The sequence below is a fragment of the Lytechinus pictus genome, chromosome 10, assembly GCF_037042905.1.
Source record: "Lytechinus pictus isolate F3 Inbred chromosome 10, Lp3.0, whole genome shotgun sequence".
In the NCBI taxonomy this organism is placed as follows: Eukaryota; Metazoa; Echinodermata; class Echinoidea; order Temnopleuroida; family Toxopneustidae; genus Lytechinus; species Lytechinus pictus.
The window spans coordinates 10,513,220-10,537,909 of NC_087254.1; the positions used below are offsets into that span (position 1 = coordinate 10,513,220).

Here is a 24,690-nt window from a genome sequence, read left to right on the forward strand (position 1 = left end):
ATAAGCCTTTAATCATATCTATACATAGTAATGTAGTCTTGGTTTGTTAGAAGTGTATTTGGTGCTGGCTATTGTTAGAGTTTTGGCTATTTCGTTTTTGCTAGAATGCCATGAATGCGGTATGTTTCGGTAATGACGGTGCAATTGAGTCTCGAAGTCTGTTTATTTTACTACCTCCACCCCCTTCCCTCGTAGTGAGAGGCGTTTTGCAGTATTTTAATAAAAATCTGACCCCAAATTATTTCAGAAACAGCATAATAATTTATACCACCATTTTTTCCTCCTTGTATACTGTTCCTCGGCCAAGTCTTCTTCCCTATTCCCGTCCTCTTCGTCTGCCTTCTTTAGCTTTCCTTGCTCCCCCTCCCCTTCACACAGATCACCAAGTGCCAACTGCTGTTCCTGGTTTCCTGTTTCTTCTTTGAATTTCTCCAATTTCCCCTCTTCAAGCTGTTCATCTTTATATTCCGTCTCCTCAAGGCCGCCCATCTCAACCGGTTCCTCCTGCTCGGCTCCCTTCAGTAATTTTTGCTCATCCGATACCTCATCCAGCACCTGTTCATCGTGCTCCTCCTGCTTACCCAGTAGCTGATTCTTTTCCTCCTTTAGCTCTACGCCTCTTTGCTTCTTATCTTCACTGTGATTCTCCCCCTTGGGCCTTTCCTCTTCTAATTCCGTCTCCCCTTCCAGCACTTCCTCCTCCTCGGTTTGACCTTGCTTGACTTCCTTTTTCACCTGTAGCTCCCCCAGCGATCTCTGTTCAGAGGCCTCTTTGGCAGATGAGCCGTTCATGCCATCATCCTCCTTCTCTTCCGCCGCCTCCTCCTCCTCTTGTTGCTCTTCCTCCTGCAGCAACTGCTTCTGCTCCTCGACCTGCTGCTTTTCCTCCTCTCCCTTATCGTCCTCCTCCTTCTGCTGCTCCTCCTGCTGCTTCTCCTCTTCTTGCTTCTGCTGCTGCTCCTTCTCTCCCTTATCCTCCTCCTGTTGCAGCTGCTTTTCCTCCTCATCTCCCTTATCCTCCTCGTTCTCCTGTTGCTGCTGCTGCTCCTCTTCTCCCTCATGTTGCAGCTGCTTTTCCTCCTCCTCTTCCTTATCCTCCTCCATCTCCTGTTGCTGCTGCTGCTCCTCCACTCCCTTATCTTGCTGCTGCTCCTCCTCTCCCTCCTGTTGCTGCTGCTGCTCCTCCTCTCCCTTATCCTCCTTCTTCTCCTGTTGTTGCTGCTGCTGCTGCTCCTCCTCCTCCTCCTCCTCCACTCCCTTATCCTGCTGCTGCTCCTCCTCCTCTAACTTAACCTCCTGCCGCTGCTCCTCCTCCTCCTTCTGCTCCTCCTTCTCCTCTCCCTTATCCTCCTCCTGTTGCTGCTGCACCTCTAACTCAACCTCTTCCTCCTGCTGCTGCTGCTGATGCTGCTCCTTCTCCTCTCCCTTATCCTGCTGCTGCTGCTCCTCTTCCTCTCCCTCCCCCTGTTGCAGCTGCTTTTCCTCCTCCTCTCCCTTATCCTTCTCCTTCTGTTGCTGCTGCTGCTGCTGCTTCTCCTGTTGCTGCTTCTTCTCCTCTCCCTTATCCTCCTCGTGTTGATGCTGCTTTTCCTCCTCTCCCTTATCCTCCTGTTGCTGCTGCTGCTGCTCCTCCTCCTGCTCCTCCTTCTCCTCTCTCTTATCCTCCTCCTCTAACTTAACCTCTTCCTCCTCCTGCTGCTGCTGCTCCTCTCCCTTATCCTGTTGCTGCTGCTTTTCCTCCTCTCCCTTATCCTCCTTCTTCTCCTGTTGTTGCTGTTGCTGCTGCTCCTCCTCCTCCTCCACTCCCTTATCCTGCTGCTGCTGCTCCTCCTCCTCCTCTAACTTAACCTCCTGCTGCTGCTGCTCCTCCTCCTCCTTCTGCTCCTCCTTCTCCTCTTCCTTACCCTCCTCCTGTTGCTGCTGCACCTCCTCTAACTCAACCTCTTCCTCCTGCTGCTGCTGCTGCTGCTGCTGGTGCTGCTCCTCCTCCTCCTCTCCCTTATCCTCCTGCTGCTGCTCCTCCTCCTCTCCCTCCCCCTGTTGCAGCTGCTTTTCCTCCTCCTCTCCCTTATCCTTCTCCTGTTGTTGCTGCTGCTGCTGCTCCTCCTGTTGCTGCTTCTTCTCCTCTCCCTTATCCTCCTCCTGTTGATGCTGCTTTTCCTCCTCTCCCTTATCCTCCTCCTGTTGCTGCTGCTGCTCCTCCTCCTCCTCCTTCTCCACTCTCTTATCCTCCTCCTCTAACTTAACCTCTTCCTCCTCCTGCTGCTGCTGCTGCTCCTCTCCCTCCTCCCGTTGCTGCTGCTCCTCCTCCTCTAACTTAACCTCCTGCTGCTGCTCTTCATCATGCTCCTCCAGCTCCTGATCCTCCTCCACCTCCTCCTCATGCAGCCCTCGTCATTGCCGAATATTCGCTGGATGATCTCATCAATGATGCTTGCTCCTTCAGCATGTGAATAAAGTCATCTATCTGTTCAACATTTATATGTCGTTCAAATATACATACTTGTCGAACTCTAAGATATCAGTAAGATGATATCTGAACGCTGGAATCACCCGAGATGCTATCGGATATGAAAAAATAATTATGAACGAAACATAAATTGAATTATGTCAATTTGTTGTTTATATCTTGCAATAAAGTTTGCTCCTGACCAACAGTGGTGTAATATTTTTGAGGCAAAACTTTTGTGGGGGCCCCAGACATGACATGCATGAGTAAGGGGCAAACATTTCCATCATTTTGTCTTAATATAGAAATCTTATTTAGCTGTAGATTTTTACATAATATCAAGAAACTATAATGTTTCACAATTCCCTTTTTTTCATTTGTCGTAAATTTTTAGGGGTCCATGGCCCCACCCCAATCCAATCCAAAGGTCATTTGATATAGCGCCCTTTCCTTTCAGTTACAAAGCGCTATGCACAAACTACTCCACCCCCCCCCCCATATATTGCTCCCGCATATCACATACTTTCCTATAGATCTATCTGATTATGTCTCGGATAAATTGAAATTTGTTTATTAAACTATATTTTGTTCAGATCAGATTGTTGCGATACAGGTACTAACGGCTGTTCCAGAAAGATTTTTTCTGAGGTATTTATTACTTGTAAAATTTCGGGGTTTTGTGTTTTTGTACTCAAGGAAAATCTCAAATCTACTTACGTTCGTCACTCATGATGATCTCTATATGAATTCAGAATTAATTCAAATTCTAAGCAACAAATTGCAAGAATACCAGAATATGTGATTGCACTGCCAATCACATAAGATGATTATGTATTGATATTTCATGAAGAAAGTAGGTTTGTCGCTATGTGCGCCCCCGGCCCTACGCATGCGCAACAGTATAAATATATTATTACGTAATGTCTGTACGCAACTTCATGGGACCGGTTGCAGAATTGCGGTCAAACCAGGGTCGGGTCAAACGCAGGGGCCGCGGAAAGCCCCCCCCCCCCCCCACTTTTTTCCAAAACCGTGTACAAAAACTTAAAAATGACCATATGATAATGATTTTTTGCATGGTCAGCCCCCCCCCCCCCACTTTGAAAACCGCTTCGCGGCCCTTGAAACGTAACTGAAAAAAATCGAATGCAACTTAATTTTAATATATAATGAAAAAACGCGAGGGGAGGGGGGTTAAAAAAGATCAAAAATTATGGCGCGGTCTGCGTGCCAAATTATAACATAGAATTTGTACATGAAGAGCGTCCAAAACTTGACAATTTTGGTTCGTTTGATTATATTTTAATGTCAAGTATAATGGTTTTGTAGCGCTTTCTGATGCTTTTTCAAACATATATTTTGACATTGAATGCTAAATTTGTCAAAAATATTTTGGGAGCAAATCGATATGTTTACCCCCGAATAAATTTATGAGGACCATCGTCCTTCCCTTCCCAGGATTATACAGGGCCGTTGTTCTGGGCAGTGAACTTGACATTTAAGAACATGGCCGGGCTGCAGAAGATTAAAAATAAATGAGTAAGAAAAAAATGGGATGGTATAGTGCATGTATGAAGTCATTTTATCTTGTTAAAATTTCATGCAATAACGGTCGCAATGAAGAGCAACGTACAAAATTACTGAACTTCGCGAGGTTCCAATCAAAGGAGCCGCCCAAGCATTGCCCATGTCCCTAGCTTAGAGCTAAACTTGCAACTTTAATTACATAATTAGAATTTCCTTTTCATGAGGCCGAAAAATGTCTGGCTCGCTTCGCTCGCTCGTTACGTTTAAGAAATTTCGAACACTTCCCACGTTGTGCACCCTCAAAATGTTTGGTTTATTACGCCACTGCGTTGAAGTAATGTGCTTTGTTAAAGGTCAAGTCTACCCCAGAAAAAAAGTTGATTTAATAAAATAGAGAAAAATCAAACATGAATAACACTGAAAACTTCATCAAAATCGGATGTAAAATAAAAAAGTTATGACAATTTAAAGTTCCGCTTATTTTTTTCACAAAACAGTTCTATGCTCAACTCAGTGATATGCAAATGAGAGAGTCGATGATGTCACTCACTCACTATTTCTTTTGTTTTTTATTGTTTGAATTATACAATATTTCAATTTTTACGAATTTGACAAATAGGATCTCCTTGAACCACAAAATGTTAAAATAATGGAATTCCACGTGTTCAGGAAGGAATGAAACTTTGTTTCACATGACAATGACGAGAAAATAAAAATATTTCACATTTCATATAATAAAATACAAAAGAAAGAGTGAGTGGGTGATGTCATCAGTACGCTCATTTGCATACTGAACAGGATGTGCATATAACTGTTTTGTGAAATTAAGCGAAACTTTAAAATATTATAACTTTCTTATTTTACATCCGATTTTGATGAAATTTTCAGTGTTATGCTTGTTGGATTTTTCTCTTTTTATTCAAATCAACTAATGGTTGGGTGGACTTGTCCTTTAAAAAAAGATATACCCGTGATTTTGATGAAACATACAGCGGCCATCTTTAAGGATTAAAATGTCTGAATCTCGAGAGGCGCGCCGGGAGCCCCGGGACCCCACAAGCACTGGCGTACAAATGGAATGGTTTGAGTATCACGGCCCTCAAAAGTTCTACGACCAAAAACAGAAAAGAAAAGGACAGGAAAAATGAATTTGAATATCATATCAAATTTATTACCAATAAGATCATAATGAAAAGGTTGAAAAATTTCTCGCTCGCTTTGCTTACTCGGAATTTTATTTAGAAACTCTTGTCACTTTACTTGGAGCTTAATTTGCGCCAACGTTTGCGTACAACCATGAAAATTCCTGTTGACAACATTATGACCGGGAAGTTTTTTGCTCTGGCCACAGACCCCTGTCACGGCCCTGTTTTTTTTTTTTGCAATAAATTAATAGCCTCATCTACATCCTGTTTTCGGGAAAATCACGCCTGTTTTCATTGATCCCCCCTTTTTTAGGGAGGGGATGTATCTATTCTCCTTTGGAAGGGGGAAGTTGGTCAATTAAATTCCTTTCATTTTCTTTGGATTTCTTATTGTTTTTCTTATTGTTTTTCCTCTTTTCCTTTTTATTCATTTTCTATTTATTTTCTTTCCTCCAGTACGCGCAGTCTCAAGGGAATCTCCCCGCTCTCTTTCTTTCTGTTGTTGGGGGTACTGGAGGTACTTCACCGGCAGCCTATACAAAACAATCATTAACAACAACAACCAAAGATCCATATCCCGGGATCAATGCAAGGCTCAATTATTTGCCTCCTGAATCCGCCCGGTTATCCGGTCTTAAATTCATAATTGATTATAGGGCATGGGGGGGGGGGGGGGGGCGGGGGCAAAATTTGCCGAGGGAAAAATAGTAGATATTAAAAAATGGATAAGTATAGGCTATATACTACAGCATTAAATGTAATGTCATTACGGTGAGTGAGCACGTATAGTCATATCTAGGCCAGTATATTCAGGTTAAGTTGTGTTTTTTACATTTCCGAATGGTCTCAGATGTAGTTTTCATATTGTTCTCAATATAACAACATTCTTTAGTAATGTAGATATTTAGAATATTTATTCCCGTTCCTATTGTCCATAAGCTGTTTCCAAAATATTTTATAAAACTGCACTCTAAAGGCCTATATCTTTTCGAAATTATCATTACAGGAAAGTTTCCAAGAAAGCAATGAATTTTTGGAAATCCAATTATATTTTCCAAATAGATTATCTTGTATATGTTCATCATAGGCTTAATTGTGTGTGGTTTTTATTTACATTTCCGAATGGTCTCAGAATATTTTTCATATTAGATATCATAACAACATTGATAGGTTGTGTTTTTTTCCGAATTTCCGAATGGTCTCAGATATAGTTTTCATATAATGTTCTTAATTTATATAACAACATTCTTTTAATCATGTAGATATTTAGAATATTCCCGTTCCTATTGTCTATAATGATATGTAGTCTTACTCTTCGTCTTCGTTCACCAAATTTCTCATACACGTACATTTTGACATTTTATAACCTTAAGCTAACATCGTTATGATAATTTTGCAATGTCTTATATAGTACTAGCAAGGTATATATAGAGTTTTCGAGTCGATGCGAAATATTGAAAGACTTTGCGGTTTCACTTTGTGTCCTGGCTCACATGATAGTAAACCGATTAAAAAAAGTAGGCGTGTGCCACTCTGCCCAGTCAGCGACGAGTTTATCATCATCCGCCCCACACAGGAAGTCGAGCAGTGACCTTCTTTCATATTTTGAGAATCATCATAATAAATTAGTGGTTAAGATCATAGATATTAATAAAAAAAAGTTAAATTATTATCAGTATATTTTTTAATATTATTTATAACCTTAAATGTATTTACACATTTTGATCATTGTATGTTATAGGTGATTATGAATTATAAACTTTAGAGTTTGGAGCAATCATTAAATTCAGAACATTGCCAATTTTATTTTCAGCTGTTGGAAAACATGGCTGATGAATTAAGTTTCGGTGAGTTTCTGACCTCTTGTTTTCCGTTTTTGCTTGTGAATTGTTGTGGTGTGTGAGTAAAATATTGATTTGATTAATGTTGTGAATCAAGAGATCATATATTTGATGTTTGACACTCTCTTAGACAGAAAGTCGGTCTTATTTCAGTCAGGATACATACCGGTACTCCGCTGCGCGCTAAAGAGTAAGATTGAGACTTCGTTTGGATTCGCGGCATCCCTCCCTCCCTCCGGCCTCCCCGGCCCCAGGTCCAGCCCCCTCCATACGCATCGTCAACGATGCTGTATGATGGGGGGACCTAAAGCCTAAAGGCAAAAAGCTACGCACTTTGTTTACTAACGATAAAAATGATGCTAATATTAATATTTGAACAAATTATCTTTCAGTTTTGTGGTAAATATGCTAAAGTCTTAAAGATCCTGGCATTATCGTTTAAATAAAGTCACCACTCCATTCACTGCCGTTTATTTCGTCAGCGGCGGGCTGGGGACTTTCTTCTCCCATTGACTTTACACAATGAGCGCACACACCCTGACACACACAAGAAGAGAGGTGACTTTTTTCAGGATAAGGCCAAGATCCTTAACCAAGAAGAAAATATCACAAAATGCAAAACTCGCTATTACGAAAATCCCGCATATCCCGCCATGTTTTCAGAGCACCTCTTGATTTCGCTGCCCGATAATATAGAAGGGGTCCTTACTTAACTTATAAAAGCTACGCACTCGATTTATCATGCCAAAAAATAGCATTTCCTGTGCCTCAATTTCTAAAATATGTTCATATTGTTATAGGATAATATGAAATTAAAGCGAATATATATCCAAAATTCCAAACAGTTGTGGTTTTTCTCGAGCCTTGAGGACTCCGTGATAATTTTTAATATTTTTACATATACAGTGTACTTCTTCATCACGGAGCCTAGTTGAAAATCTTTTCATACACGCATAAGCGAGACCTATACACCCGGATGGATTTCCCTAGGAAATCCATATTTAGAGGGTGAAATCGGTTTCTTTTACTTTATTTTATTTATCTAAGTCTAGACCCTTCATACACCTAATGCGTATGAAGGGATAAAAATTATTTCACTATGAATATGAAAAATTAGAGGTTTCTTACCAGACTGATCTCGTGTAGATCCCTCAAACTATTTGTAAACAACGCATATACAATTGGCTTGACCCTTGAACCACTCCGTTATGACGTACCTTCGATAAGCGGTTTTACAAAATGCCGTTTTGAAGAACAATTTATGGATAAAATTATTATTTAACAAATAATAAAATTTGAAACATGATAATAAATAATTATTATAATAATTCGATAAGCGGTTTTACAAAAAGCGGTTTTGAAGAACAATTTATGGATAAAATTATTATTTAACAAATAATAAAATTTGAAACATGATAATAAATAATTATTATAATAATTATTTATAATCACGTTTTAAATTTTGATATTTGTTAAATAATAATTGTTATTGCACCCTTCTCTCTGTAGTTATGGCGTCGATAAAGCTCCACCACTACGAGCTCAATGGCCGTCATCCGTCTGTGTAGGAGAACAATAAAAAATCAGAAAATGTTGAAAAACTCCTCCGAAACAGCGGATTTATCAGTCTAATCCTGATCTGTTTGTTATCAGAATTCGCTATTTTCCAGCAAAATTTAGCAGTAATTGTAAGTCAGTTTTAAGTGCAACTAGTCTGAATCAGTTCAAATCAGGACGTGAAAAATTTTGGCACAACCATCCTCTGAAATACAGACCTTACCAAAGATAAGAAAATCAACGAGGGGCACATAAGCACATTGCTTTACGTCTCCACATCCAAGTAAGTAAGTAATCGAGGAGGGTGCAAAAGCGCACCCTTTCTCCATAGACGCTGTAGTTAAAAGGGCGGTTGTTTGCTCCACCATTACAAGCCCAATGGCCGTCATCCGTCTGTGAAGGAGGACAAAGAACAGCGGATTTATCATTCTACATACAAAGTAGAGTCACACAGCTACTAGTAATATGGGAGACTCTCTCCAATATGGGTTACAATCTCCCATTAAGGATATCGGAGACTTGCTTTGCAAAAGGACAAAAGAAACAACACCAACAAGAACATGATTTTTTCCATCCAAAATTTTGTCTCACTGAGGTCAGAAGCCCATATTTGTTTTGTGTGTGGGTGACAACAAAAATCCTTATCAAAAGCAGGGAAAAAAATTAGTTTTTTTTTTTTTGGGGGGGGGGCTCCATTTCCAAGTTTTTGTAAAATTTTGGGGGCTCCATTTCTACCTTTGGGGGGCTACTTTTTGCATTTCGGGGGCTCTTTTCAAATGCTACTTTTTTTGTATTTTGAGGAATACCTGTTCACTTATTAATGAATTATTACTTATTGTTTAATATTGTATGATTTTTTAAGTTATTTTTTTCATGCTCAGAAATTTGGATGTGGATGTGTGTGTGGGTGTGACTGTGAGTTGAACTTGGATATAAATGAATTCAATATCTAATTTCTACTCTGTCTATTCCAGTACAATAACATGTACTCGGCCATGTAATGAAGGCCCACATACCCTAACTTTTCTTGAAGTTCTTTGAAAACGCAGATCTCCACGAAAATTGCATTTCTCTGTGGGGGAGTCTAAATTTGGTGAGAATGTATTCATTAATAACTTAAATACCGTACATATATATGACAATGAAGAAATCATCAAACTTTATTGGCAGTTTTAAATACTAGTAATATACCCGAAATGTATACTCTGTCTGAAACAGAAAATCACCATCATTGAGGCCTTTACTGAGCGAATTGTCCCCCAGAGCTCTGGCAGAGAGACAATGCATGCGTGCTGAGCCTCTCGCCGGCCTTGTAAAATAGATGGAGCTTTGTTTGATGATTTATTGTCTGATATTTACCTCATTCCCTAGAAAAATGAAACAAATGATTTTTAAGTTATAATTAACAAATAAGGTAAGTTACTTTGGATGTTAATAGGCCGTTTTGAAAAGCAAAGCCGAAAGCCGAATGACAACTCACCAATGCGAGGTTACGAGACTATGGGATTTATTTCCTTCGTAATTCGAATTATTTTATCACAGAATTGCGATATCTGTAGGGGAAAATGTGCATTAGAAATTGCATATGGTGGTAGTCATTATGGACCCCTATACATGCAACTGTTTCCCAACCGTTGCGTCGATTTTTTTTTCATACCATGTGTATGGAAAAACGTACAGAAAAAAGACGCAACTTCGGAATTTGAAACTGCTCCTCGCTATTTTCAAGGCTTGTTCATGATTAGAGAGCGGATTTTGGATGATTTTTAAATGGTAAGTGGAGCTCGAGCATATGGCGCTCGTGGACCGCTGAGTTGTTATCGCTCGGCAATAATTTCGGGGGCGACATTGAGATTTTATGTCGCCCCCGAAATTATGATTTTGGGTGATTTCGAGGGCGACTTTAGGCATTTCCGGGGCGAATTTGTTCGCCACCCCCGTAAGTAGACGATGAAAAGGGGTAATTTTTCATGAGGAATTTGCTTATCACATTTCCATTTGCCGCCAAGGTAATCCTTTTGCAGCAAATGTAAACAAATTGGTCTCCCGAACTGGAGACTCTCTGAAATTTGATACCCAAATTATTTACAAAGGTCTCTGATATTGGAGATAATCTCCCACATAGGAGACAGTCTCCCAAATTCACTCCCAAATTTGTCAGTCGGTGAGCGGGTTGAGCACTAGCACAAGATTTTAATACACGTGTGCGTACGAGGATCATAACTTTATATAGAAAAAGCACATACATAGACCTATCCAGAAAGCTCCGGCCCGCGTCGCTGATCGATATACCAAGGGCACATACATGAATTGGGCCGAATCTATTTCGCGCATGCGCCATCGGTATATCGATCGGCCAGTTTTGTTTGCAGTTTTGAAAGCGAGTGAACGAACGCTGCCTTTTTCCCCTTTTTTGAGGGTCTGGCTTCTGCTTCGGGATTCTGCTGTCTGTTAGACGTTCATCCATGATAGAATTGAGATTTCTTTTTTTTTTCCTTTAATTTTTTTTTGGTACCCCAACCTCAAACGTACCCATGTTAGTATTTGTTACCTGTGGCAGCCTATGATTACCTTCTGGGTTAACATAGACCTAGAGGATTAGATCTAGAATTACCTTTTTTGTTATTTTAATGAGAACAAAGTTATAGAAAGTGAAGAATGTTTTCATCAATCATACCATATTCCTTGAGAATTGTTTAAATAAATTTTGTAATTAAGACAAAATGAACACAAATTTGTGAAGGAAAAATCAAGAAACAGGTGGGACAACTCGGTCCTGTTTTGAAGGCGGGGCTGATTTGTCCTTTGGTCAGAATTGTCCCTGGTTCTCTGGTTGCTAGGGCTAGTTCTAAGTCAACATTCATTTTTAGAGAATTAAGAATTCACCAATATAACGCTTGTTTTGATTGGCTCACGACTGACTGAAGAACTAGTTCCTATCTGCGCAGGTCAACTTTGATGAATAATGAGTAATGCAAATAAGCCATTGTGACCTTCCATAATGCAAATTAATATTCATGAACTGAGCATGGTAACACAAATGTGATTGGCTGGCACATTAGTATATGCTCAAACTGCATGTGCATAAGTCTTGACGACAAATGGAATCCAGTCTGTTTATAATCAAAATTTGTATTAGACATCACATACATTTCAAGAAACTGATTATATTCATAAGAAGTTACTCTACATTCTGGTGCTTTGTTTCCCCCATTAAAAGTGGGATTTAAGCAGTAAAGGAAAAGGGTGTGGCAGCTCATCCTTTTCCTCATAAACGAAGTTAAGTGTTGTGCGAACCACCACCACCACCACCACCACTACTCCTTCGAAACAGTGAGGTTTTCAGTCTTACATTCTCTCAACCTTGTATTTTCAGGTTCGGTGCCCCCATACTACCGCGAAGTCTACGACATTGTTTGTCCTGAGCAGGATAGAATTGATCGAGATCTCTTCGTCAAAATCCTGATCAAGTCGAGCTTACCCAAGAATACCCTAAGCACGGTAAGTGTGTTCCTTTCTTTTCCTTCGAAGAAATGTAGCTCCTTTCTCATAGGGCTCATATGGTGGCATTCGTGAGTGACATGACCCCGATTCTAATTGTGACAGAGTCAGTAGAGCCCGGGTCTACATTAAAAAAAATATTGAGAACTGAAAACATTAAAAAATTAAAAGAAAAACTGTTGATTTAGTCAGATGGTTGTCCAGACACTTCAGCAGATAAAAACATCTTTTGCTCTGGATTTTTTAAAAAAATTGTGCATTAATTAGCAAAACTAATATTATCTGATATTTACTTTCAATCGTTAATATGAATTTTGATTGCAAAGTTCCCAAAATAACCGTCTTGTCCAGACAAACAACCTGTCCAAGAATTAGCACCATTAACATTCGCTATTAAAATCAAGGTTATCAAAGTACCTGGCAGGGCACTATGGTTTATTAGAAAATGACTGCTTGTAAAGAAAGATCTGAAGATCTGGAAAACCATATCCTGCCTGCTGGCCGGCAGATGGTAAAAACAAAATTTAAAGGGGTACTGCATTTGAAAATAATATGATTTGAATTGATAACAAGAAAATTCAGACAAGCAATTTGATCAAAATCATACAAGGAATAACAAAGTTAAGACATTTTAAATATTTGCATTATTTTGGTGAAACAGTGCATGTCTTCATGAAAGACATGAATATTCATTGAGCAAATTGAACTGGATGTACATGTACATACACTGCTGGACCAATTGGTATAAATGCAGGGGATGTCATATCCCTACTTTGTTCTTTTGTATTTAATTGTAAGAAATTTAGTTTAGCATTTGGGGCCCTTTCTTTTGTAAACAGCTTTGAGGCACACTTAGAGGGATGGTCCAGGCTGGAAATATTTATATCTTAATAAATAGTGTAAAATTCACAGAGCAAAATGCTGAAAATTTGATCAAAATCGGATAACTAATAAAAAAGTTATTGAATTTTAAATATTTGCATTATTCCGGTGAAACAGTTTTAGGCATGTCTTTATGAATATTCATTGGGTGGGCTGATGATGTCATATCCCCACTTGTTCTTTTGTATTTTATTATATGAAATTAGGTTTATTCAAAAAATTTCTACCAAGAACTAAAACAATTAGATTGACAACTGATTAAGTGCATAGTTATTTATTGCCGCAACTTATTTCAATATAATGGAGACACATCATTTACACATGTATGAAAAAATGAAACATTTATGATTTCATGTAATAACATATAAAAAGGAAAGTGGAGATGTGACATCATCAGCCCACCTAATGAATATTCATGATGATGTGCATATAACTGTTTTCACAAAATATTGATAAACTTAAAAATTTCAATAACTTCCTTATTTCTTATCCGATTTTGATGAAATTTTTATCATTTTGCTCTGTGAATTTTACTCTATTTAATTAGATATAAATATGTTCAGCCCAGACCATCCCTTTAAAGGCAAGCTATGCTCAAATATGGCAATGGCATCATTTTTTTTTTTACATCTTTTGGCATGGGCATGACCCAAATTCCCTTTATGAATGATTATATGCTTAATAATCATTAATTTGGTGATTAATTACTGAAAGATAATGTGGGAAATTTATGCTCAATAGCCAGGATTCTGAACTCTCGTTTAACTTCAGTCTGGTCTAAATTATGGGAAGCTGAGTGTGAAAAAATGTTTAAACTTGAATGCTTATAAATGTGTTTCCTGGGATGCTTCTCATAGTTTAGTAGTGAAGAAGTCTTGTAATGATGATTTCAAGAATTTTTTCACGATTTGAATGCCAAATGTGATGATATGTATGTATTGATAATCTAATTATAGAAATTGTTGTCCTATTTGGCTTCCCATAGTTAAACCAGAGATTTAAACCCCTTTCATAAACCCAATTATGCGGCTAATAGCAGCATAATTTGGTCGTAAAATCGGAGGAGGACCAGAGTTATCCGCATTATTTTGATGCTGCAATTATCCGCATAATAGCGGCATCGGGACCAGATTTTGACTTTATGAACGCATTTCCAAATAATGCGGATAATTGCCATGGTGCGGTCACAAGGTCACCCTTTTCCAACACAACTGCATCGGAGGGGGCGTGTGCAGTTTTCATGACGATTATCCGCCTTTTTCAGGACGGGCGCTCGTAAAAATAGTGCGGATTATTTTCGGAGTTTGTGAACGCAATTTTTATTGAATTATCCGCATTACTTCTTAGGCGGCTAATTGGAGGATGGGTTTATGAAAGGGGTATTAGACTGCAGTTTAAAACCAGAGTTCAGAATACGGGCCAATGTGAATGGAGTACATGAACGTGTAAATAGGTTGCTGTTCATTGGGTTCAAGAGATATTTTGTACGTGTATGCTAAGTACCGTTTTGTTTTCTTTATTTTACATACCTTGCAGCAGGAAACAAGGTTCATAACAGGAAATCTGTGTTAGCAGGAAGTTGTTAAGAACTAATCACTGTGTAATAAAGTTTTTCTATTTAGATGTCCATTCTCTGGGATTTTTTATTATGGGAATTTACATTTACGTACATGTACATTGTAGTATGCCTTCAAAGACAAAAAAGGCGAGCTGCTTTCATTTGTCAAAATGTCTGGTTTTACTATAAAATAAACCTATTAAAGAACAGCTGAATGCCCTTAAAATAGGTATTTTAATAACAAAACATTTAAATGATCTCAATGATGATGTTTATAAAATACTTAATCATAATCAATATACAATGTACAGTAGCATTTCATATTTTTGATTAAAGCGATCTCGTAAAATGGCATGGAGTTCTTGTAGTTCTATCAATTGATAGATTGATTTCAACTGTAGCAAATTGATTTCAACTCCTTGTTTAAATAAGAGATAATAAAAGAAATTGGGTTCAAATGTGCATTTAATTGCATGAGTTGTATGCTTGAGTTTGGGACCTAAAATCGACTAGGAATCGATTGCAATTTTCTTAAAATGCCCTATATGAGAGATTTATAGATTTTGCCAATTAGAATGCACAGTTTGACTACCGTACATGATTTTTATTGTTAATGTTAACATGTTTAATAGATTATGTCTATGAGAAACATCCACATATTTTTTTAATTTTTTTTTTGCTATGGTACTTTTATACAATAAACAGATCTGCCAGTTAGTAGGATTTTTAAAGGGAAAGTGACACTAAATACATGTAGGATTTGCCCCCTATAAATACATGTATGTAGGATTTATGAAACTTGTACAAGTTGTAGTTGTAAGAGATGATTTTTGTGTTTTTTCAAAAAATTTATTAAAGAAAAATAGGATTTTTTTTACACCATTAAGCTGAAGCTCTGAGTTAAAATCACTGTAAAAGTGATGGTAGCCCTTCATGAATATTTAGCCCATGCACTTAAGGGTGACTTGTGAAAAGAATTCTGCCATCTGTTTTACATTATCACTGGAGCACCAGTTGACTTCATGGAACATTTGACTAAAGTACAAGTAAAAGCAGTGACCTTTTCTAATACAGTGTTTGTTACGTAGTATGTGCATACTGTGCACCGATATTGTGTCTGATGACATACATTACACACAAAGTTTATCCCCTGGTCCCCATAACTCAAAGACCAGCGATTAATTGCTATTTTGAAATGGCCTATCAATATCATCCTTGCATGCGCATTTTGCTCAGTAGACTGACTAGGAACCAATGAGAATTTGTCTTTCGAATTAGCGATTAATGACAAACCTTTGTGTGACAGGGTCCACAGACTGTCTTTCTGGTGCTCTGGATAATTATAGGTGTTAATTAAGCTTTTCCCTGTATACATGTAGCCTGTAGGGACCTGATTATGCGCATTTTATTCGCTTGAGATTAACATGCTATTTAGAATTGAAGTACATGTAGGCGTAGGCCAACTTCTGGTGTAATATTGATTGAAGTTGAGATGCATCTACTTTTAATTCATTAAATAAAAATTATTATAATGATTTTAGTAATAGTAAATAAAGAAAGATAATGATTCTTTATTATGATATTAAAGGAATAACATGTTTCCTTGGCAAAGTTAAAGGTCATGCTCTATACATGTAGTAGGTCTATGAGCTTTGGGTTTTATTATCAAATAATGATTTTTTTTCTTTTATTTGGAAAAAATTGTGCATCTGAATTTGTTTTAATACTCCTTCAAGATAAGGAATATTAGCAGCCATTATTTGTGTAAAATTTCAGGTATTGGATCACGGTGAAAGGTCATCTCAGGTCATCTCTCATTCCTTGAAGTGCACATTCCCCCTCATGGCCTTGGATTATTAAAAGATTATTTAAAGGATAAATGAAAACAAGAAAAATGTTCCTATTAAAGCCTCTTTATTTACTTTATTTATTGTCCACCGCGGCAGACTGCATTTGCATATTATGAGTCAGAAAGAAGAGGATGGAGGGTATTCGTATTCCAGTTCATCGTGACTTAACCGTGAACCAGAATAGCCTGGTGGTTGAGTCGCTGCCCGGCAAGCAGTAGATGGCAGGTTCGAATCTCACTGGTTCCATTTTTTTCTGACTTCAGATTTCCAATACAGTTCGAGCATGCGATCTTAAACACATAGGAGTAATGCCGAAAATTAGTTTACAAATTACAAAGAAAATGTTTGATATACTTTCAAAATCACAAAGTCCATATCCATGCTCTATTGAATTGTGTATTGCAGACGAGACTGCAAGAGGTGTTCAACTTATGTTATTAAGCTATAATTTTCTTCCCCTTCTCATTTTCATGTCAACAGATATGGGATTCTGTAGATAGCAAGCAAGGCTTCATTACGAGAGGAGGATTGTATAAAGCTCTAGCTCTCACAGCTCTAGCTCAGCAAGGGAAGCAACCTAATGTTAAACTCTTGGAAAACTACACAGGCCAAGGTAAACATATATTCCCATATTAATTCAAACTGTGCTGTGATCTAACTATGGATAGCCACTTGTGACACAATTCTTCAACAGGACATGTTCATAAGTTCATAAAAATTTATTTCCACATTCGTATACATAAAAAGATGATGTCAAAGACACCAGTACATAGAAAACTTACATAATACATCAGAATACAAAGCAGAAAAATGAACAAACAAAAAAAATAGTAATATATGTCTAGAATGTGGGGGAGCAACAAAGGTCAAATACCTATCGAGGTCGCTCCCAGGGTCATATGGTTAAAAAAGATAGATATAAACAAAGACAAAACAAAATAAAAACAAATCACAAATAAATACTTAAAAGAAAGGAACCCCCCCCCCCCTAAGCAGGCATTCTAAGTTGTAAATGTGAATCTTTTCAGAATAAAAAATTTATAATTACGTTTAAATAATGCAAGTGTGTTACAAGCTTTCAAGTTGTATGGTACACTGTTCCAACATTTAGGTCCTGAATATTTTATAGTTGTATGAGAAAAGTTATATCTAAATAAAGGGAGACGCATACTACATGTAATAGATGACCTAGTTTCATATCTGCGGGTCAAGTTGTCAGATAAAAATACATCATTGAAAGTGTCAGGCAGAGATTTTTTGAAGTATAGAAACATAAAACTTGCTGTTTGGATTTCACATATTTCTGTTACTCTCAAAATTCTATATTGATAAAAAAGAGGAGCAGTTGGTGAAAGAGGATGAGTATTACTTATAATTCTGATTGCACGTTTTTGGAGTATAATTATTCTTTTGGTCAAATATTTGGCACAATGGCCCCATACAATGTTACAGTAAGTAATGTACAATGTAAGGCAATACCATAGTATTATATAAAGTTAACAGTATTTGTTTTGGTATAAATTGTTTAAGACGATACATTGCACCAATCGATTTTGACATTTTACAGCAAGTATCATTAACATGTTCTTTCCAACTTAATTTATCATCTATGACTAAACCTAAAAATGTAGTCTGGGTTACTTTCTTGAGTTTGTAATTATGCATATATACTTCCAATTCATTAACTTCAACAGTCTTATTCTTCTAAAGGCTTAAAAATCATATAACAAGTCTTATCAAGATTTATCATTAACTTATTGCACGAGAACCATTTATGTATATTACACAACTCGGAATCAAGAATTCTACTGATTTCTCTACTATTTTTGCCAGATATAAAAAAATTAGTATCATCAGCGAAAATTATTGAAAACAAATGATGTGAGACAGAATGAAGATCATTGATAAATAATATAAAGAGAAGGGGCCCGAGGACCGAACCTTGCGGAACGCCTATATTAATATTTAATAAATTTGAATTAAAACCATCAATGTTTGTGTATTGTTTTCGATTGCTTAAATAACTATAGAACCATTTCAAACATGTACCTCGGATTCCATAACATTGCAATTTTTGTAATAAAATTTGGTGGTTAATGCAATCGAAAGCTTTGGAAAGATCTAAAAATATGCCTATAAGAAATTATTTTTTTTCAAAAGCTTCCGATATTTCATTTGTGAATTCTAATAATGCCATATGTGTAGAAAATCCTTGTCTGAAACCAAATTGACGTTGATATAATATATTATTTTTTTAAATAAAAGTAAAAAGTCTGTTGTATACTAATTTCTCTAAAAGTTTAGAGAAAACAGAAAGTATAGAAATGGGTCTATAGTTATTTAATATATACCGATGCCCTTTTTTGAAAATAGGAACAACCCTTGCAATTTTCAAACAGTTGGGAAATACACCTTGTTCAAGGGAAAGATTGAGAACATTACATAATGGATCTATGATAAAATAAATGGACTTCTTAAAGACTTTGACATCAACACCATCGTGACCTGAACTCTTTCCATCCTTAAGTTCATGCACAACATTAAAAATATTTGTATGTGATATGGGTTGAAAAAACATAGTATTAGGACACTGATTTGGCAAGAAACTGTTGAAATCTGCATTGCAATTAGGCATTTCATTGACAACCTTTTCTCCTATTGAACTAAAAAAATCATTAAATTTATCAGCAATAACTTGTTTATCTACAATCATAGAACCACCAACTTCAATAGATTCACACTGTATTGATTTTTTAGTTTTATTGAAATTCAAAACGTTATTTATCGCTTTCCAAGTATTTTTAATATTTCCTTGAGCACTCTGAAATTGCTTAGTGTAATATTCAAGTTTTCTTTTCCGAATTTCCGAAATCACTTTATTTCTAAACAGTTTGTATGTTTTTTCCCGATAAGCTGTAGAATTTTTTTTTAATTTACGAAAAAGGGAATATTTTTTATTACACATACGTTTAAGAAAAGTATTAAACCAAGGCTTGGGATTAAGTTTATTATTTGTTTCAATTTTTTTCAAGGGAAAACATTTGTTATATATAGAGATATATTTGTCTAAAAAACAGTAGAATCTATCTGAAGCATCATAGTGTAATATACATCACTCCAATCAACTCCAGACAAAAGTGACAAGAACTCTGACATAGACCTTTCATTAATAATGCGTTTAAAAATATGGGATGGTGCTTGAGTGCAATGAAAATTTGCAAATGCAAAAACAGGATAATGATCGCTTATATCTGTTACAAATATTCCAGATTTAAGTAGCCTAGAAGGATTGAGTGTAGAAATATTATCCAGAAGAGTGGCAGAAGTAGAAGTTATTCTGGTTGCTTTTGATATTAAAGGTGAAAAAGAGTGAGATGACATTGTATCAGTAAAGCTATAAACATAAGGTGAGAGTTCTAATAAATTAACATTAAAGTCACCTAATATGAAACATTCTTTATTTTCCTGTAAAATATTATGAAAGGGAATTTGAATATTATCAATGAACTGTTGAATAGAGTGACCAGGTGGTCTATATATAACACATATTACAATATTTTTCTTTTTACAAAATATCTCAATAGATAACATTTCGATGACATCATTAAATATTTCTAGGTCAAACCTTCTTATAGATTTAATATTATTCTGAATATAAACACCTACTCCACCTCCTCGTCTATTTTGGTGACTGATGTTGTGAAAAGTATAATTAGGTAACTGAAAAGAATTCTCACTTTCATTAAGCCATGTTTCACTGACACCAATAACTGTGAAATTACATTTGCAGCATTGGAGAAATAGTTGGACATTTTCAAAATTTTTGTTAAGACTACGACAGTTAAAAGTGAACAATTGAGAATGTAATATTTGCTTTCAAAGAGTTATATAAGATATTAAATTCAGTTGGAACATAGTATTTACAGTCAACATAATTTGATTCACAAAAGGTATTATGATTTGATTCAGAAACAACTTTATGGCAAGAAATGCATAAGTTATTCTGTATATCACATGAGCTTAGGTTAGAAATTTGCCTGTTACACAACACACATAATAAAGCCATTAACATAAGTTACAATACAAAAAAAAAAAAAAAAGATCTGAGGATAAAGGTAAAAAATAAGAGTGAGTCCATCAGGGTCAATTCACAAATCACAATCTAACAAGAGAAAAAAATATGGCAATTGGTAGTCCAAGCAGAGTCAATCTTTGACAAGTCAAAGACTTTCCAAATCCTGGATTGATGTAATAAGTTTTTTTATCTTCTTCCCACCTGAGGCATTCACAAGAGCAAAAACACGGCCATCGATAGTCCAAGCTGAGTCAACCTTTGGACATTTGTATGTCTTTCGGTAGATTTCTTGATTCTTCGCTGTTAAATCCTCTTGAACCGTAATTCCAGTGTTCTTCAACTTTCTCCTTGCTCTAATGAACGAGTTCCTCGTTCTGTAGCTTACAAATTTGGCAATGATGGGTCGTGGGTGCTGGCTGTTGTTGCTTCTCTTGCCTACACGATGAGATCTATCCAAATCTGCTGTCGTTAAAGTAACATCCATCTTGGTGTTTGCAAGGTCGCAGACGATGGTGTCCGTGGACTCCCCTTCTGTCTCCTTGATACCAAAAATTCTCACACAGGATCGTCTCGAGTACTGCTCAAGTTGATTTATCGACTGCTCTACTGAATTTGTTCTATCTGACTGACGTTCAACTACCTTTTGAAGAGTAGTTAGCTCTGTATGCCTTTCATTGACTTTCACATCAATATCATGTAGTCTGCCCTCAATTCTACTGATGAGATCACTTAGCTTGCTAAATGATTGCTCCACAACTTCCTTTGCAACTCGTTTTGCAATAACTTCCAGTTTGGAGATAAAAATGTCACTATCAAAGAATTCATGGATCTTGGAAGTAGCATCACAACCCGACTTTGATCTAGTACTACTAGCCATTATCGTGATGGAGACTCTTTTTCACAGAATAATGATAATTCAAGAATGTAGTTGATTCAAGGAACAGTCCCCGGAAGTCGACGTGACAGTGACACGACACCGCACCGGTACGATGATAACTGCAACGGTCAAACAACACTAACACAGGAATAATGCAATGGGACCGTAATGAAAAATCAGAACGGAAAATGTAGCAAGTCAGGCAGACAAAAATCGATGAAAAGTTCTATAAAATAACGATGATGATCATATTTACACTAGAAATGACCCTGATGACTTGAGTGTCCGAATTCTTAAAGCAGCATACTGAAGATGATCAGAAGTAAGTAAAAATGTAGCATATTCGACGATAAATCAACAATAAAAAGTGAAATAAGTACTAAACCAATGACGACTTGACTTCGACATGTTCAATCTATCAACTCATTTCACACTCAATTCAGCCATAACTGCGTGGGAATAACTAAATTCTCATTTAAAGCAAGAGGAAAGTTCATAGCAGAGACATGGACTTGAAAAATTTGGGCCAATATGCCAATATGCAATATCTAGGCTTGAGTTATTACAGTTATTTTGAAAAAAAAATACATTTAACCTTTAATATGTAGCATTCAACCTTGGTAAATATCAATTTTTGTCTCGCCCACCTGATCCAAATGTCGTCTGTCCCAAACCTAATGACACATAACTCCGCAACCGTAAGTCACTTTTCAACCAAACTTGGATGGTAGATGGACTGGGGGGACCTGCATGTTATGCTGCAGTCAGAGGTCACATGGTAAGGTCAAAGGTCATTTTCAGGTCAACGTTAAAGTTTACATGCAAGACTCTCTTATGACACCTAACTCCGCAACCGTAAGTCACTGTTCAACCAAACTTGGATGGTAGATGGACTTGGGGGACCTGCATCTTACATGTATGCTGAGGTCGGAGGTCACATGGTGAGGTCAAAGGTCATTTTCAGGTCAACGTTAAAGTTTACATGCAAGACTCTCTTATGACACCTAACTCCGCAACCGAAATTCACTTTTCAACCAAACTTGGATGGTAGATGGACTTGGGGGACCTGCATGTTATGCTGCAGTCGGAGGTCACATGGTAATGTCAAAGGTCATTTTCAGGTCAACATTTGAGTTTACGTGCAAGGCTCTTATGACAAGTGTTATTCCATCCCAGTCATTTCACAATGAAGTTTCGATACAATTCTGTTGCGTGCTCTTGCAAATCACGATATTTCTGGTTATTTTCATCAGTGGGCGAGACACAAAATTGCTTTTGCCTTGTTATTGTAGAGCTTCCCAAACCCTCTCTATCAGCATTTCACTCTACTCTTGCATTATGTACAGTGTAAGTACACATAGCTTTCATGATCATTCGATCTTGGTAAATATTCATTATTGCCGAGCTTCACAAACCCTCTCTATCAGCATTTCACTCAATTCTTGCCTTAATGTTATGTAAGTAGATTTGCAGCTTTCATAATCATTCAATCTTTATATTATATTGGATGGCTGAAAATGGAATATCAGAAATATTCCAAGAGTTCGGAAAAATATCGCAGATGAGTGGAATATTGGCCCTAACGAGTGGAATATTTCTGGTATTTCATGAAATAAAGCCATGCAATAAAGTCATATCACTTATCACATTATGCCATTATCACTTCATAGACTCAATTTTGGTCGTTGACATAGGACTTGCATGTAGTTCTCTGTGACGTCATCGAGCGTAATTGTGATCTATGCTGCGCAATGCGCATTGCATTGCTTTCATTGTTGTACGCGTTGTATATTTTACGCATTCGCGCACCTGCCCTAAACTATTGAATATGCTCTCATATTTAATAGCAAATTTAGTACAGGAGCCTATGGGATATTCATCGGATTTCAGTCCTTTTAGGGATACGCTCTGATACTGCACGGGCAATTGATGCGGACCAAAATACGCATTTTTAATGCATCGCTAGAACACTCTATATAGATGATAATGGTAAATATTCATTATATTATTTTGTAGAGCTTCCCGAACACTCTATCAGCAATTATTCTTGCTTTCATTTTATGTACACTATGTAAGTAGCATTGCAGCTTTCATAACCATTTATTTTTGGAAAATATCAATTATTTTTTGTAGAGCTTCCCAAGCCCTCTCTTGGCGACCTGTCAGATTTGAAGACTTTAAGTCAGCATGTGAGAAGGGAAAGAGCGCCTAACATCCTAAATTACAACTATGCTGAACTGAGTGCACTTGATCATATAACGGTTGATCTCATACCTGAGAAAAAGGGTCTGCTTCTCAAACACGTCGAGTATGAAGTATCTAGCAGAGTAAGTTTCTTCAAAAGATTTTAAAAACATTTTCTTTTTCTGTACTGAAAAATGTTTTCTCAAAAAACAATCCTTATCTGAAATTTTTATTAATTTAATTTTATAGCACTTCATGCTCTTTGGCTACTATGAATAGTAAATTTTTCACTTTATACACTAGTAGCAGTATTCATTTTATTTATTCAACATATTTATACAGAATGAATGAAACAATCAAATTAACAAAGCTGTTCTGTTAATATGAAATAAATAAAAGTATTTACATAGTAACTGGTTCCTATTCTAACATAAGGGATCTTTAAAACAGATATTTAAGTACAATTTTATGTAGAAAAGAATGATGATTATGAGAAATATTTGAGTATGAAGTTATCACCAGCGATCATCTTGCCACTTGTGCCTATGAAACTTGATCTTGGTTAAGATTACAGTGTAGGGTCATGAGTCAAAGGTCACAGAAGTCATTGTATAGTTGGCTTGTACATGTACTTGATTAAACCAAGAAAGAAACAAAACCTGAACTAATTAAAAGAAAATTATGCAAACTATGTACAGTAACAATTATAAAAAATACTGTTTCTGTGAATGATGGCATGAATAGTACATGTATGCATACATGTATTTAGAACTTATGGATGTCATGGGTTTGTATTAAACAATACTGTAAACGCTGTTATTTTTGTGGGATTAATTTTTCGTGCTTGGCGGCTTCTTGAAACAAAGTCACTTCCTTCTTCCCCATCTGTGAATGGTTTTAATTAATATTTCAGCGACAAAATCTAATCATAATTCTAGCTCTAAAGCGGCGTAATTCAGCATTGTTTTGATCCAATCATGAGCTTTTGTGACATTTAGCACAACATTTCTTTGCGAGGCGGACATCGGGGGAAGGCAAAACAGAGGCGCTGCTGGCCGGGTATGGATGGCCGAGCACCGGGTAAGGACCGGGGGATTACGGCTATTCAAAGTGCACGGGATCAATCAAACCTGGGCGATCGACCCAACGACTTCTTAAAAACTAAACAGATCTTAAAGTATACATCCAAAGAATCAAAAGTATTTTATAATGACTTTATGTGGTCATCATTGTAAAGGGGAAGT

The 24,690-nt window shown here is 36.9% G+C and overlaps 2 protein-coding genes across 2 annotated transcripts in view; one reads left to right on the forward strand and one right to left on the reverse strand.

The window, feature by feature from the left end:
- Positions 1-243: 243 nt before the first annotated feature.
- On the reverse strand, positions 244-3,179 carry LOC129270147 (trichohyalin-like). Its single transcript, XM_064105999.1, has 3 exons — positions 3,167-3,179; positions 1,294-2,390; positions 244-846 (listed from the first exon to the last, which is right to left on the reverse strand). Exons 1-3 carry the CDS (start codon positions 3,177-3,179, stop codon positions 244-246), a joined length of 1,713 nt encoding a protein of 570 aa, XP_063962069.1.
- Positions 3,180-6,688: 3,509 nt separating this feature from the next.
- Positions 6,689-24,690, forward strand: part of LOC129269086 (sorting nexin-8-like) — a 36,773-nt gene continuing 18,771 nt past the window's right edge. The window contains exons 1-4 of the mRNA XM_064105315.1: positions 6,689-6,968; positions 11,896-12,020; positions 16,791-16,923; positions 23,396-23,589. Coding sequence (XP_063961385.1) covers positions 6,947-6,968; positions 11,896-12,020; positions 16,791-16,923; positions 23,396-23,589 — 474 coding nt within the window. The 5' untranslated portion in view covers positions 6,689-6,946. The remainder of the gene's footprint in view (positions 6,969-11,895; positions 12,021-16,790; positions 16,924-23,395; positions 23,590-24,690) is intronic.

Coding starts and splice junctions, on each gene's coding strand:
- LOC129270147 (XM_064105999.1), bottom strand. Junction 847..1,293: donor AGGAGGAGCAGCGGCAGGAG/GTTAAGTTAGAG, acceptor CAGTTGCTGCAG/GAGGAAGAGCAACAAGAGGA.